The sequence below is a fragment of the Cryptococcus depauperatus genome, chromosome 2 (assembly GCF_001720195.1).
Source record: "Cryptococcus depauperatus CBS 7841 chromosome 2, complete sequence".
Taxonomy (NCBI): Eukaryota; Fungi; Basidiomycota; class Tremellomycetes; order Tremellales; family Cryptococcaceae; genus Cryptococcus; species Cryptococcus depauperatus.
Genome location: NC_089469.1, coordinates 809,177 through 821,276, shown reverse-complemented (window position 1 = coordinate 821,276; position 12,100 = coordinate 809,177). Strand labels below are relative to the sequence as shown.

General features: G+C 43.4%; 6 protein-coding genes across 6 annotated transcripts; 2 read left to right on the top strand and 4 right to left on the bottom strand.

Moving 5' to 3' along the window:
• Positions 1-197: 197 nt before the first annotated feature.
• L203_101570 (uncharacterized protein) lies at positions 198-1,280 on the bottom strand (the record flags this gene model as incomplete). Its single annotated transcript, XM_066211009.1, has 7 exons — positions 198-213; positions 261-352; positions 402-566; positions 616-942; positions 996-1,097; positions 1,155-1,170; positions 1,234-1,280. The coding sequence occupies 7 exons, from the start codon at positions 1,278-1,280 to the stop codon at positions 198-200; spliced, it is 765 nt and encodes a 254-aa protein (XP_066067106.1).
• A 256-nt stretch (positions 1,281-1,536) lies between these two features.
• L203_101569 (uncharacterized protein) lies at positions 1,537-5,005 on the top strand (the record flags this gene model as incomplete). Its single annotated transcript, XM_066211008.1, has 6 exons — positions 1,537-1,641; positions 1,691-1,782; positions 1,832-2,126; positions 2,169-3,749; positions 3,811-4,087; positions 4,140-5,005. 6 exons carry the CDS (start codon positions 1,537-1,539, stop codon positions 5,003-5,005), a joined length of 3,216 nt encoding a protein of 1,071 aa, XP_066067105.1.
• Positions 5,006-5,135: 130 nt separating this feature from the next.
• On the bottom strand, positions 5,136-5,688 carry L203_101568 (uncharacterized protein; the record flags this gene model as incomplete). The annotated part of the gene is made up of 3 exons (XM_066211007.1): positions 5,136-5,255; positions 5,327-5,388; positions 5,493-5,688. 3 exons carry the CDS (start codon positions 5,686-5,688, stop codon positions 5,136-5,138), a joined length of 378 nt encoding a protein of 125 aa, XP_066067104.1.
• Positions 5,689-5,900: 212 nt separating this feature from the next.
• On the bottom strand, positions 5,901-7,254 carry L203_101567 (uncharacterized protein; the record flags this gene model as incomplete). The annotated part of the gene is made up of 6 exons (XM_066211006.1): positions 5,901-5,974; positions 6,025-6,320; positions 6,369-6,659; positions 6,707-6,822; positions 6,872-6,977; positions 7,025-7,254. 6 exons carry the CDS (start codon positions 7,252-7,254, stop codon positions 5,901-5,903), a joined length of 1,113 nt encoding a protein of 370 aa, XP_066067103.1.
• Positions 7,255-7,426: 172 nt separating this feature from the next.
• Positions 7,427-8,083, bottom strand: L203_101566 (uncharacterized protein; the record flags this gene model as incomplete). The annotated part of the gene is made up of 1 exon (XM_066211005.1): positions 7,427-8,083. One exon carries the CDS (start codon positions 8,081-8,083, stop codon positions 7,427-7,429), a length of 657 nt encoding a protein of 218 aa, XP_066067102.1.
• Positions 8,084-8,279: 196 nt separating this feature from the next.
• On the top strand, positions 8,280-11,223 carry L203_101565 (uncharacterized protein; the record flags this gene model as incomplete). Its single annotated transcript, XM_066211004.1, has 13 exons — positions 8,280-8,344; positions 8,400-8,462; positions 8,509-8,698; positions 8,750-8,917; positions 8,964-9,120; positions 9,173-9,399; positions 9,447-9,540; positions 9,591-10,006; positions 10,056-10,236; positions 10,289-10,360; positions 10,413-10,542; positions 10,600-11,008; positions 11,062-11,223. The coding sequence occupies 13 exons, from the start codon at positions 8,280-8,282 to the stop codon at positions 11,221-11,223; spliced, it is 2,334 nt and encodes a 777-aa protein (XP_066067101.1).
• Positions 11,224-12,100: the final 877 nt, after the last annotated feature.

The window sequence follows — 12,100 nt, the reverse complement described above, 5'->3', positions numbered from 1 at the left end:
GAGTTTTAAGATTGTACAAAATCACGTGACCATAAATGGAGGTACTCGGGTACAACCATGCATCCAATCTGCCTTTTTATTTTTTGATTACGTAAATATGTATAACATGTAAATATTTATAGGTATGCAGCAAAGAGTACAAGCAGGGACAGTCTGTGAGTTTCAAAGTCACAAATTGTGATAATGAACGAAAAAGGCTACCATTCAAATTCCCTGGAACTTGATATCAGATATCATATGGTATCATGGATCGTACTTACCCATTACATTTCCCAAAAAGATAATCTTTCCCATTGAGGTGTATCATGCCATCCTTGAAAACTGTTTTCCATTTGTTCTTTACTCTCTGAACCTACCATCATCATTAGTCAAGGATGTGCAATTTACAAGTTGAAACGTACTTTGTCATAAACACAGAAAACAATATCAACATCGTTGTCATCATCTGCACCTTCCACATCTCCTCTCAGCTCATCATCCGAGTCATCTAAATCGGAATCGATGACGTCGTCACCTGGAAGAAGACCGGCAGCATTGGGTTCCAACTTTGGGCCTCTTTCCGTACTCTATCATGACAAGTCAGCTTCAGTCATTTAATATTTCTAAAGAGCTCACAGAACCACCTCTTAGCCGCAAAGCATCGTCTGTTGGTTCCATCTTTACCCTCGTCTCCCCTTGCGCACTACTCAGTGTATATCTCGATTGAACTCCGCCATTTATATATCCATTTGTTCCTATAGGTCCCATCCCTGGCACTCTTGGAACAGCGCCGCCTTGCTGCATCAGATCTGGACGATATGAATAAACATCTGGGACAGATACTCCCGCAGAGGGAGAGGAACGTTCGAATTTGTGATCAGTGATGGATTCAGGTTTAGGAGATGATGAGCCTGCTCGCGCAAAGTCTGCCACCCGGGTTTCCAGCAGCTTGGCTTCCCATTTCTATCATGGCACAAGGTTTAGCCTTCAAAAATTCTCAAAGTTGGAAAACTCACGGCTTGGAGATTCGTTAATATTTCTTCCTCCATACCATATTCTTCAAAATCCACTTTCACATTGGCCACTACATTGTCAATGACAGCGCGGTAGATTTCAGGCTGTTTTACATGCCGTTAGCGTCAAAGACGACAAAATCCTGTAGACATGTTACTGACCACAATCTTGTTTGACCTTGAGAAAGAAAAAAAAACAAGACCGTGTCAGCATCAATACAATGGGCATATACGACTGCACCACTCCGCTTGACAACGACTGGACAAGACTGCTGCACCAACATACATCTTAAACCTTCCTTGATAGTTTGCTGCTTCTCCTTCGTTGGACAGGTTTGGTGAGGAATACGCAAAAAATTGTAAAATAAAAGAGATGTATAAATACAAAAATAATGAAGATGAGTTGGGATGCAAATGAGGCGGGATTATTTTTTTGTTTGTTTTTATTTCACTTTATCCTAGAATTTCAAAAGTATTTTATTTAGTTAAAGATATAGATCAAATAAAAATAAAATCTAATAATAAAAATAAAAAATAAAATAAAATGAGGAAGCAGCTGGATCTTCGCATACCAGCTCTTATCAACAACGGCGTCAAGGCAAACCACAGAAGTTTCTTTGTCTTGGTGGGAGACAGAGGAAGAGACCAGGTCAGGTTATAAAGGGATAAAGCCATGACTGGGGCTGATTATTTTGAAGATTGTAAACTTGCATTTTCTCTTATCACAAGCAAGAATATCATCTAGACCCAATGTTTTATGGTGCTACAAGAAGGATTTGGGTTTCACAACGTGCGTTTAGTAGTCGGCATCCATTGATACTGACTGATAACTCTCGTAGCCATCGCAAGAAGCGAGAGGCTAAGATTAAGAGAGACGTCAAGCGTGGAATAAGAGATCCTAATGAACAGGACCCTTTTGAGCTTTTTGTGACAGTAACCGATATCCGATATACCTACTATAAAGACAGTGCAAAAATTCTTGGTCAGACGTTTGGAATGTTGGTATTGCAAGATTATGAAGCCATCACGCCCAATCTGTTGGCGAGGACAATTGAAACAGTAGGGGGTGGAGGTATTGTCGTACTGCTTTTGAAAACGATGTCCAGCTTGAAGCAGCTGTATACAATGGCAATGGTAAAGTGCTTGTGTTTTGACGAAACCTGACGAATTATGTAGGATGTGCATTCACGATATCGTACTGATGCTCATCAATTTGTCCAACCACGTTTCAATGAGCGATTTATACTTTCTTTGGGATCAAATCCTGATTGCCTTGTTTTGGATGACGAACTGAATGTTTTGCCACTTTCAAAAGGCAAAGACACTCAAGTTGGCAAAGGGGACGAAGAAGATGATCGAGGGAGAAAGAGAAAAGCAGAGGAACTAAAGAAGATGAAGGAGGATTTAGAGGATGTTGATATCGTCGGAAATCTCGCGAAATTGGCCAAGACGATAGATCAAGCAAAGGCCCTTTTGACTTTTGCTGAGGCCATTTCAGAAAAGACATTGTCCTCTACTGTCACCCTTACTGCTGGCCGTGGTAGAGGTAAATCTGCGGCTCTTGGTCTTGCCATTGGTGCGGCCCTTGCCCACGATTACTCAAACATCTTTGTCACATCACCAGATCCTGAAAACCTCAAGACACTCTTTGAATTTGTATTTAAGGCGCTTGACGCATTAGGATACGAAGAACATATGGATTACGATGTGGTACAAAGCACAAATCCAGAGTTTAAAAAAGCCATCGTACGAGTCAACATATTCAGAGGTCATCGACAGACTATTCAATATATCTCCCCCGAAGACTCCCATGTTCTGGGTCAAGCTGAACTTGTCATCATTGACGAAGCCGCTGCTATACCTCTTCCTCTCGTTCGAAAGCTCATTGGCCCATATCTCGTTTTCATGGCATCTACCATTAATGGTTACGAAGGTACAGGCCGATCTCTGTCTATCAAACTCATCCAACAACTTCGTGAGCAGACACGTCCGTCAATAACCAAAGACAACGACACCACAATCCCCGGTGCTGGCCACACAAACTCTTCTAAAGCTGCCGCAACCGGTCGTTCAGGCACAGGTCTTGTCCGTTCACTTCGTGAGATCAAGCTCGAAGAACCTATCCGTTATTCTCCAGGAGATAACGTTGAGAAATGGCTCAACAATCTTCTCTGTCTAGACGCCACCATCATCTCCAAGTCCATCCAAGGATGTCCTCACCCATCTAAATGCGAGCTTTATTATGTCAATCGCGATACACTCTTTTCTTACCACCCTGCATCCGAGGTTTTCCTGCAAAGAATGATGGCTCTATACGTGGCATCACACTACAAAAACTCTCCTAATGATCTCCAAATGCTGTCTGATGCTCCAGCTCATCACCTTTTTGTACTTCTTCCCCCAATCGATGAACAAAGCACCACACTTCCTGATCCTCTCGTTGTTCTGCAGGTTGCATTGGAAGGCAATATATCTAGGGAAGCCATTATCAAAGAAATGGCCCAGACGGGCATGCGTTCCTCAGGAGACATGATTCCTTGGATTGTTGCTGCTCAATTTCAAGACAATAATTTTGCTACTCTCTCAGGCGCCCGTATAGTCCGCATTGCAACGCATCCGGATTATGCCAGGATGGGATATGGATCTCGAGCAATTGGAGCACTGGGCTCGTTCTATAATGGCGAATTATACAGTTTCGATGAAGCTGAATCTGATAAAACTGGCGAGTCTTCTGTACAAACTACTAGGATCGGTGCAGTCAGTTGTCGTTTCATTGTCTTATTTCACAAGAGGAAAGTTGCTGATTTATTGACGATAGAATGCTAATCTGCAAAGTGACACAATTTCTATTCGCGATCCTAACCGTATGCCACCTCTTTTACAGCGTTTATCAGAGCGCAAACCCGAAGCACTAGACTATCTCGGAGTTTCCTTTGGACTCACCAAAGAATTGCTCAAGTTTTGGAAGAGGTCGGGATTCACACCACTATATGCTAGTCAAAAAGAGAATGCTTTGACGGGAGAGTATACGTTCGTGATGTTGAAAACCCTGATGGGTGCAGGTGGGGGCGAGTGGCTGGAAGCGTTTGCTCAAGGTAAGTCATATTGTCAACATATTAAACTCGCTCTAAACTAAATTGGTAAAAGATTTTAGACAACGATTCATGTCTCTTCTCTCTTATGAAGCCTTCAAGAAATTCGACGCTTCCCTTGCTCTCTCTGTACTAAATGCTACTGTCCCTCGCAACTCTCCTTCGCTTCTCAACCATAATCCTCTAACATCGTCTGAATTACCTTCTATACTCTCGCCATTTGACTTGAACAGGCTAGAGTCATATACGGATAGTATGCTGGATTATCACATAGTTCTCGATCTCGTTCCTACACTTTCCAATCTCTTTTTTGCTTGCCGGCTCGACATAACTCTCCCTCCAGCTCAACAAGCCATCCTCTTGGCACTGGGATTACAGAGGAAAAATGTGGAGGCACTAGATGTTGAGCTGGGCCTCTCATCTACGCAAACTTTGGCGCTGGTTGGCAAAATCCTGAGAAAAATTACAAAAGCCTTACAGGATGTTTACAAAGAAGGTATCATCGCTAAACTCCCTGCGGAAGCCGGAGTTGCAGGAGGCCGAACCCAGCCAAGCTTTGTCGCACTTCAACAGACCATTGAGCAGGATTTGGCTGACCATCAAGAAGGATCCAGCAGTTCATACAAGAGAAACAGGCAGGAAGCAAAAAAAGAACAGAGAGAATTGATGGACACGCTTGATTTAAGCGAATATGCTATCGACCAAGGAGGCGATTGGATGGAAGCCGAAAAGCAAGTGGCCAAACTTGCCACAACAGGAGGTGCAGGTTTATCAAGCACTGTCAGTGTCAAGGTCGATAACAAACTCCCGTCGGAGAAGAATAAGAGTAGACATGACAAAGACGAGGAAACAAAGAAGACTAAAAGAAGAAAGAGCAGTGGTACAGGCGAAAATAATGGAAAGAAGATGAAGAAGGGATAGAGGATGAGTGTTACAAATTATGATCATTATCAATTCTTGGCTAGATGAATGTAATTTGCCTGGTATATTTGTACGGATGCTGGGTATACTGTACTTATCTCCTTTCTTGCTATTATAGCAGATACTGCTTCTAAGATGGCTGCCGTTCAAGTCCTTCTCCATCCACTTTGCCGTCCAATCCCATCATCTTCCTCTCTTGAGGCGACAGTGTCAGGAAAGACTGTTTCATTTGTAGATACTCTCTTCGCATCTGTATTCCACAATTATCCATTGAGCAGATTCTCCATTAGCACACAGGAATAGGCTCAAAGTTAGACTTACAGGGCTAAATACATGCTCTCTGTCGCCAAAGTTTGCGAAGAGTACCATATACACTGCACACGCTACAACGACGACCAATCATCAGTCTAATGCTCTTTTGATTCCTCCCGTCCAGTACCTAATACCCAGTGTCTGTCTCTATACAATGACTGAATTGTGAGCTCACCACTTCCGAGCACCCATCCTCCAAATCCTAATGCTTTATGTAACCTGTTTGGTATTATATTCTCATTTGCAACCCTCGCAAAGTACTTTTCTGCCTGGGTTCTTGGAACAGAAGTGTTTGCGGGGTCAACACCTGCATTGGTTTTGTAGACTGAGCGAAGCTGCTGTGGCCTTGAAGAAAATGAGTTTGAAGACATGGTTTATGGCGTAGATAACTTGAAGACAACTTGCAAAGAGTGAAAAGAGAAATAGAATGCAGAATGATAATTATAACTTAAAATTCCAATGAATTCAGGGTCCTTTGGTATTCACCTGTCAAAAAAAATTTACTTTCACAAATCAACATTAAAAAGTCTAATGCGCTCATACATAACCACATCGTCACTTGATAGGACCTATACGCTACCAACTACTTAGGAATAGTAGCAATCTCGACACCTCCCTTGGCATTAAGCATCCTCTTGATATCACCGTAGATCAAGACTAGGGAGCCCATTAGCACCAAATATCAAGAGAATTTCATGAAGACTTACATTGGAAAGCAGTAAGACTACCAATCATGACAAGCCTAGTGCCCATACCGGTGAACAAGCCCTTAACACCGAGTTGGCCGGCCATCTGGACAAGCCTAGAGGAGGTAGATTGCCCAGGGGCACCCTTGGTCTTGTTGATCTTGGACAAGAGGGTGTCGGCAGGTTGTGAGATAACGGCAGCAGCCATACCAGCGATAAGACCGGAGGTAAGGTTGAGAGAGGTGGTCTGACTAGAGGTGAGAGAGTCCTTGGACTTGCCAGTGGCAGCAAGGATCTTTTCAACAGCAACCTCATACCTAAATAATAATTAGCAAATGCTCAATTTAGAAGCGTGTGTCACCCACACGCCAAATTTGGCCATAGTGTAGGGAACCTGCTTGAAGAGAATGGGACCGAAACCAGCGTAAAAAGCGCCAGGCCCCTCCTCCCTCAAGATTCTCAAAAAACCGCCAGCAAGGCCATTAGCAAAGGAGGGTTGAGAGACAAGCCTGATTCGGGTAGCCTCTAGGGGACAGAGAGCAATGTCGGCAAAGAACTCGGCAATAGCAGATGCACCGAGATAGATAGCCATTCGATTCTCACGGGCCTTGTCAACGCCGACCAAGTCAATGGCCTGCTTCTTCCAAAACTCATAACTGTTTTGCGTCAGTGACTATTTGCAACACCCAACGCAATGACATACCCTCCAAATTTGAAGGCACCCTGGATGGCGTAACCGACAAAAGTGGGACCAAAACCAGTGAGAAGAGCACCAGCACCTTCGCCAGCAATGATTTGTCGGAAAGAACCAACCATACCCTAACCATTGTCAAAGTCAGAACTGGCTAAATCAACGACTCTTACTAACCCTGTTGTAAACTTCTGGTTCGAGCTGAATCCGAGTCTTCACGACATCCACGGGGGTAAGAGCACCATGGGTGACGGCACAACCGAGAGCACCAGCAAGAGCGAATCTGGCAAGATTGAGTGTGCACCCTAGAATGAGAAACGTGCGTCCTACCTAGCATAGAGATCGACACCTGTAGGCGCATCGCTGGCGGCATCCTTGATGGCTTCTTTGGCATCCTGCAACTTCATGTCGGCCTTGTTGGACAACTCTTGAGCCTTTACTTGCGCATCCTGGCCGAGAGCTTTTCCTTGGGCGATGGCGTGGTCAACCTTATCGCCAACAGAGGGGAGGAAAAAGGAGTTTGTGGTGGAGAAGAATGGATTTGGCCTATAGGAAGACATTTTTTGCTCGTTTGTCTAATTTTTATAAAGATGAAAAAGAGAAAGGAAAAAAATGAAAACGCAGAATTCGTAAGAATTAGGGAAAACGGAATGACGGAGCCAACCGATCGGAGTTTTGTCCAAAACTCCGCCTTGTTAATTAGAAAAGTAATACATACATAGTTAAACTTAATTACTGCTTATTCTTCTTAATTATCCAGTCAAACCGTTCTGCTAACCCTTCGAAACCACCGTAAAAACCGCCTCCAAACGTCTGCAACGCTTGCACAACCTCAACACCATTCTGCCTGTCCTGGGAGGGCTTCGCTCGTTTCGCAATCCTAGCCCGCAATGACTCCTTGCCGGTCCCTTTCTGAACCTCTACTGTAAACTGCAGCGGGGCATTTTTTCCTCCTGGAGGAGATGTCGAGACAGTGGAGCTCGCTGTCGGTGAGGAAGATAGCACAGCTGAGACGTCAGACAGGCTTGGTCCGCCCAAGAAATTGGACCCTTCAGATATTCTGGGCGCTGGAATTTCCAGTAATAAAGGTTTATCCAGCTGAATGGGTTGCAGTGTTTCAATAAAGATGGAAGGGCTCAGTGACAGGTTATCTTGTTGTTTCGGTAACCGCATGTGTAGCACAGAGACTCCCATTTTGAGCTCGACAGCACGGATAATGGCATACGCATGGAGGAGGGAAGGGATATTGTTGAATACTCGGATAGCAAAGCGGGTTTGGCCCTTTTGAGGATCCAGGTCTGGATGTGGGAATGTGACATACGCTCGATACGCAGGTAATGATGTCTGCTGTATCAGCGTTCTTGTAGAGAAGAATGCTGGTAATCTCATTTTGTAGTTTGTTTTATAGAAAGAAAAAAGTCTGAAACAGAAAACAAATCTTTTGAATAATGAACGGAATCAAATGGTGGAATGGCGGAAATGTCCGCTTCTTTTCCTCATAATTCATTACTATCATGTACATCTTTTCTACCTTTTTTCATTTCTCTTTTGCATTTATACCTCTTTTCAACGCGTTTTGAGCATTATGCCTCAAATTGAAACTCAAAGTATACCCTGGATAGAACCTACCAAATCACAGAAACCACCAAAGTATGTCTATTCTTCGTTGACATCTTGTAGAGTAATCAGCTCACGCGCACTATAGGGATGCCGACCTCAGAGCCGCTTGGGCGTTTCTTTCTGTGGGGGTAGAGCATATCATGACACGGTGAGCTTAATAGCTAGCGTAATCATTTGCTTACATGGCCCTTCAGTCTCCATTATGGAATGTCTTATTCTTACTATATCCTTCTTTATACTACAATATACGACTACTGCACCAACCCAGGCAAAGTCGGCACTCCTGCGTTCTCTCCCATCCGGGGGGGCGCGAGCTTCCACGGGGCAGACTTACATAGGAGCTTACACAATTGGCTTTCAGTGCATTGTAGGATGATGCGGGAGGTGAGTCTTTGTCAGTGACTGGACAAATTGACAAGCGATATTTTGAGATAGGAAGCTGAAAAGCTCTCTGACTCTGAACTTCTCAAATACTATGCTCGCCAGTGGGATCGCTATACTACAGGCGCTATGTACGTAAATAAACTCTTCAACTACCTCAACAAGCATTGGGTAAAGCGAGAAAAAGATGAGGGACGAAAGGACGTCTATACGGTGTACACGGTATGTCATAGGTTATGTGTACAAGTCGACTGATAAATCGCTTCAGCTTGCTCTTGTCTCTTGGAAGCAAAATTTCTTTAAATACTTTGCCGACAACGGCGAGACTAGCCGATTAACTAGAGCACTCTTAAATCTCATTCAACAGCAAAGAAGTGGCGAAGATATGGATTCGGGATTACTCAAAAAAGTTATTGATAGCTATGGTGAGCCTTTTTGCATTGAATTATCTTGGCAGTATTGACTGGATGGTAAAAGTTTCTCTTGGTCTTGACGAGTCTGACGCCCAACGTCAAAATCTCGAGGTTTACAAGGCCTTTTTTCAAACTCAATTCCTCTCTGCTACAGACAGCTTCTATCGCGCCGAGTCTGCCGCGTTCGTTCAGGCCAATTCTGTATCTGACTATATGAAGAAGGCAGAAGCTAGATTACAAGAGGAATCTGATCGAATCAATCTCTACTTGCATGATTCTACTAGAGGAGACGTGAGTTATTGTTAAATTTGATCTAAGTTGTGCTGACAGTACAACAGCTAAAGAGTCGATGCGAGAAAGTTTTGATTGAGGAGCACCAAACTATCATGTGGGATGAGTTTCAAGGTCTTCTCGATGCCGATCGTACGGATGGTGCGTTTTTTTCTCTCTCGCTATTTTTCGTCCTTTACATTGAATCATAGACTTGGCAAGAATGTATGGCCTTCTTTCCCGGATTCTCAATGGCCTAGATCCACTTCGAGAGAAGTTTGGACAACATGTGAGACGCGCAGGACGAGCTGCTGTCGAAAAGGTTCTCCCAGCCCCCGGCGCTGTCAACGAAGCCGGCAAAGCCGAGACATTGGACCCTAAGCAATACATTGAAGCTCTACTTGAGGTTCATTCCAAGTACACGTCTATGGCTGATGGCCCCTTTCGTGGGGAAATGGGTTTTAATCGTGCACTTGATCAAGCTTGTCGTGACTTTGCCAACTCAAATGCTGCCTGTACGGTATCGACTAAATCACCGGAGTTGCTGGCCAGTCATATCGATCAGTTATTGAGAAAAAGCAACAGAGATTTGGATGCGGAAGCTCTAGAAGAGGCGCTGAATAAGGCTGTGGGTATTCCAAGGTCTTCAAAGATTGTGGCTGAGAGACTTGGTGCAGATGATTATTTTCAAATTTATCGATGATAAAGATGTTTTTCACAAATTCTACCAAAAGAAGCTTGCTCAACGACTTGTCGGTTCTCTATCCGCTTCTGATGATGCAGAGAGCAGTATGATTACCAAACTCAAAGAGCTATCTGGATTCGACTACACTAACAAATTGTCTAGAATGTTTACAGGTACGTTGAAAATGAATATTTGTTTCAGATTGAACACTCATAAGGTTTGCAGACGTGAATCTTAGCAGAGAGCTTGCAGACAAGTTTAGAGAAAAGGAAAGTGAAAAGGGCATTGTGTCTGAAAGTGCGTTTTATCTTTTTATGAGATTGAAATGCAACTGACATTTTGAGCATAGTTGACTTTCAGCCCATGGTTTTGGGGTCTAATTGCTGGCCATTAGTGGCCCAACAAACTGATTTTGCCATTCCTCGCGAGATTCAGGCGACGTATGATAGGTTTGAGGCTTTTCACAAGGAAGTGCATCAGTAAGTACTATGTCTCTTGCGCAATAATGGTTCACGATTGACAAATTCACTAAAAAGGGGTCGAGTTCTCAACTGGTTGTGGCACGTCTCCAAGAACGAATTGCGAACCACATATCTCTCTCAAAAATACATTTTCATGACCTCTTCCTATCAAATGGCCATTTTAACGCAATTTAATATTTCTGATATCCTCTCTTACAAAGAAATCCAAGCTGGAACAAAATTGTCTGAGAATGTGCTTAAACCTCAGATGGGTCTTCTTACCAAAGCGAAGGTTCTTTTGTTAAATGATGACGGCAATTATGAGTTGAACAAGGGCTTCAAATCAAAGAAAATTAGAGTCAATTTGAACCAGAGCATCAAATCTGAGAGCAAAGCGGAGCAGAAGGATATATTGGCGTCTGTAGACGAGGATAGGAAATTTATATACCAAGCGACCATCGTTAGGTTGATGAAAGGTCGAAAGGTTTGCCAATTTCCACCACTTTTATTAACAAGGCTGAACGAAACGGAAAATAGACAATGACGCATCAAACGCTTATTCAAGAAGTCACCGCCCAAATCTCATCCAAATTCACTCCCAAAATTCCCGAGATAAAAAAAGCTATAGACTACCTCATCGACAAAGAATACCTCGAAAGATCTGCAGAATCCAACAACACTTATAATTATCTGGCCTAAGTGTGTACGTCCTGTCGTGTTTGAGCATTTCCTTTGCACCACAATTTCATTATTTTGACCATATCTGCTTTGTTGGCAGTTTGTAGATTTTCTATGTAATGTTTTCAAGGAATGGAATGATATTGTATTTCACTTGATCGATTCTTCGCATTGGACGCATCAGGATATGCGGATTTTGTATTTATCTCAAAGAATAATATACATGTACAACCAGAAGCTAAAATCCCAAGATACTAATTATTCACTCATTCAAAACACTATAGAACTATGCGTGCAAGGAAGCGAATAGGGCGGAAGAGTGTGTTATTGAGAAGGACGCTGAAACTTGACACTGCCATGATGAGGTGCCCACCTGAGGTGATCGCGATCTTCATAGATATGCTTGCTGAGCAATGGACAGAGACACTGTGTCCGCATCTATCCACTAGTCCAAGAGCACAAAAGGCTCACTAAAGGTAGCACCAGAGCAGGCGATCAAAACAATTCCGACAAGAGAATAAGCGTCCATTGGAACGGGGACGTCTCTGAAAAAGGCTCGAATCTGGTTGTATTTGTTCAGGTTAATAGCTATTAAATAGCCAACGCACTTACTAGTCCAACATGGGCAGGCGCAAAAGACATGTCTCGGCTGATAATATTCTTCACTGTGTGCAAGGTGGTAGAGCGGAGCATGAATTCAGCAAACTTCTTGTAATGTATCGGTAAGAAGTCGCCAGTGTTGAAAGGCTGGGAATATGAGTGTTGTGTGTTTCTGTGGTAACTATTGAGGCTCTCTTCACAGTCGAGAATGCCGATTTGTATATCTTGATATCGTTTACATTTTGTAGATTTGGGACTACACGCCATCCATCTCAGCCTTCCAATCTCTTCCATCACA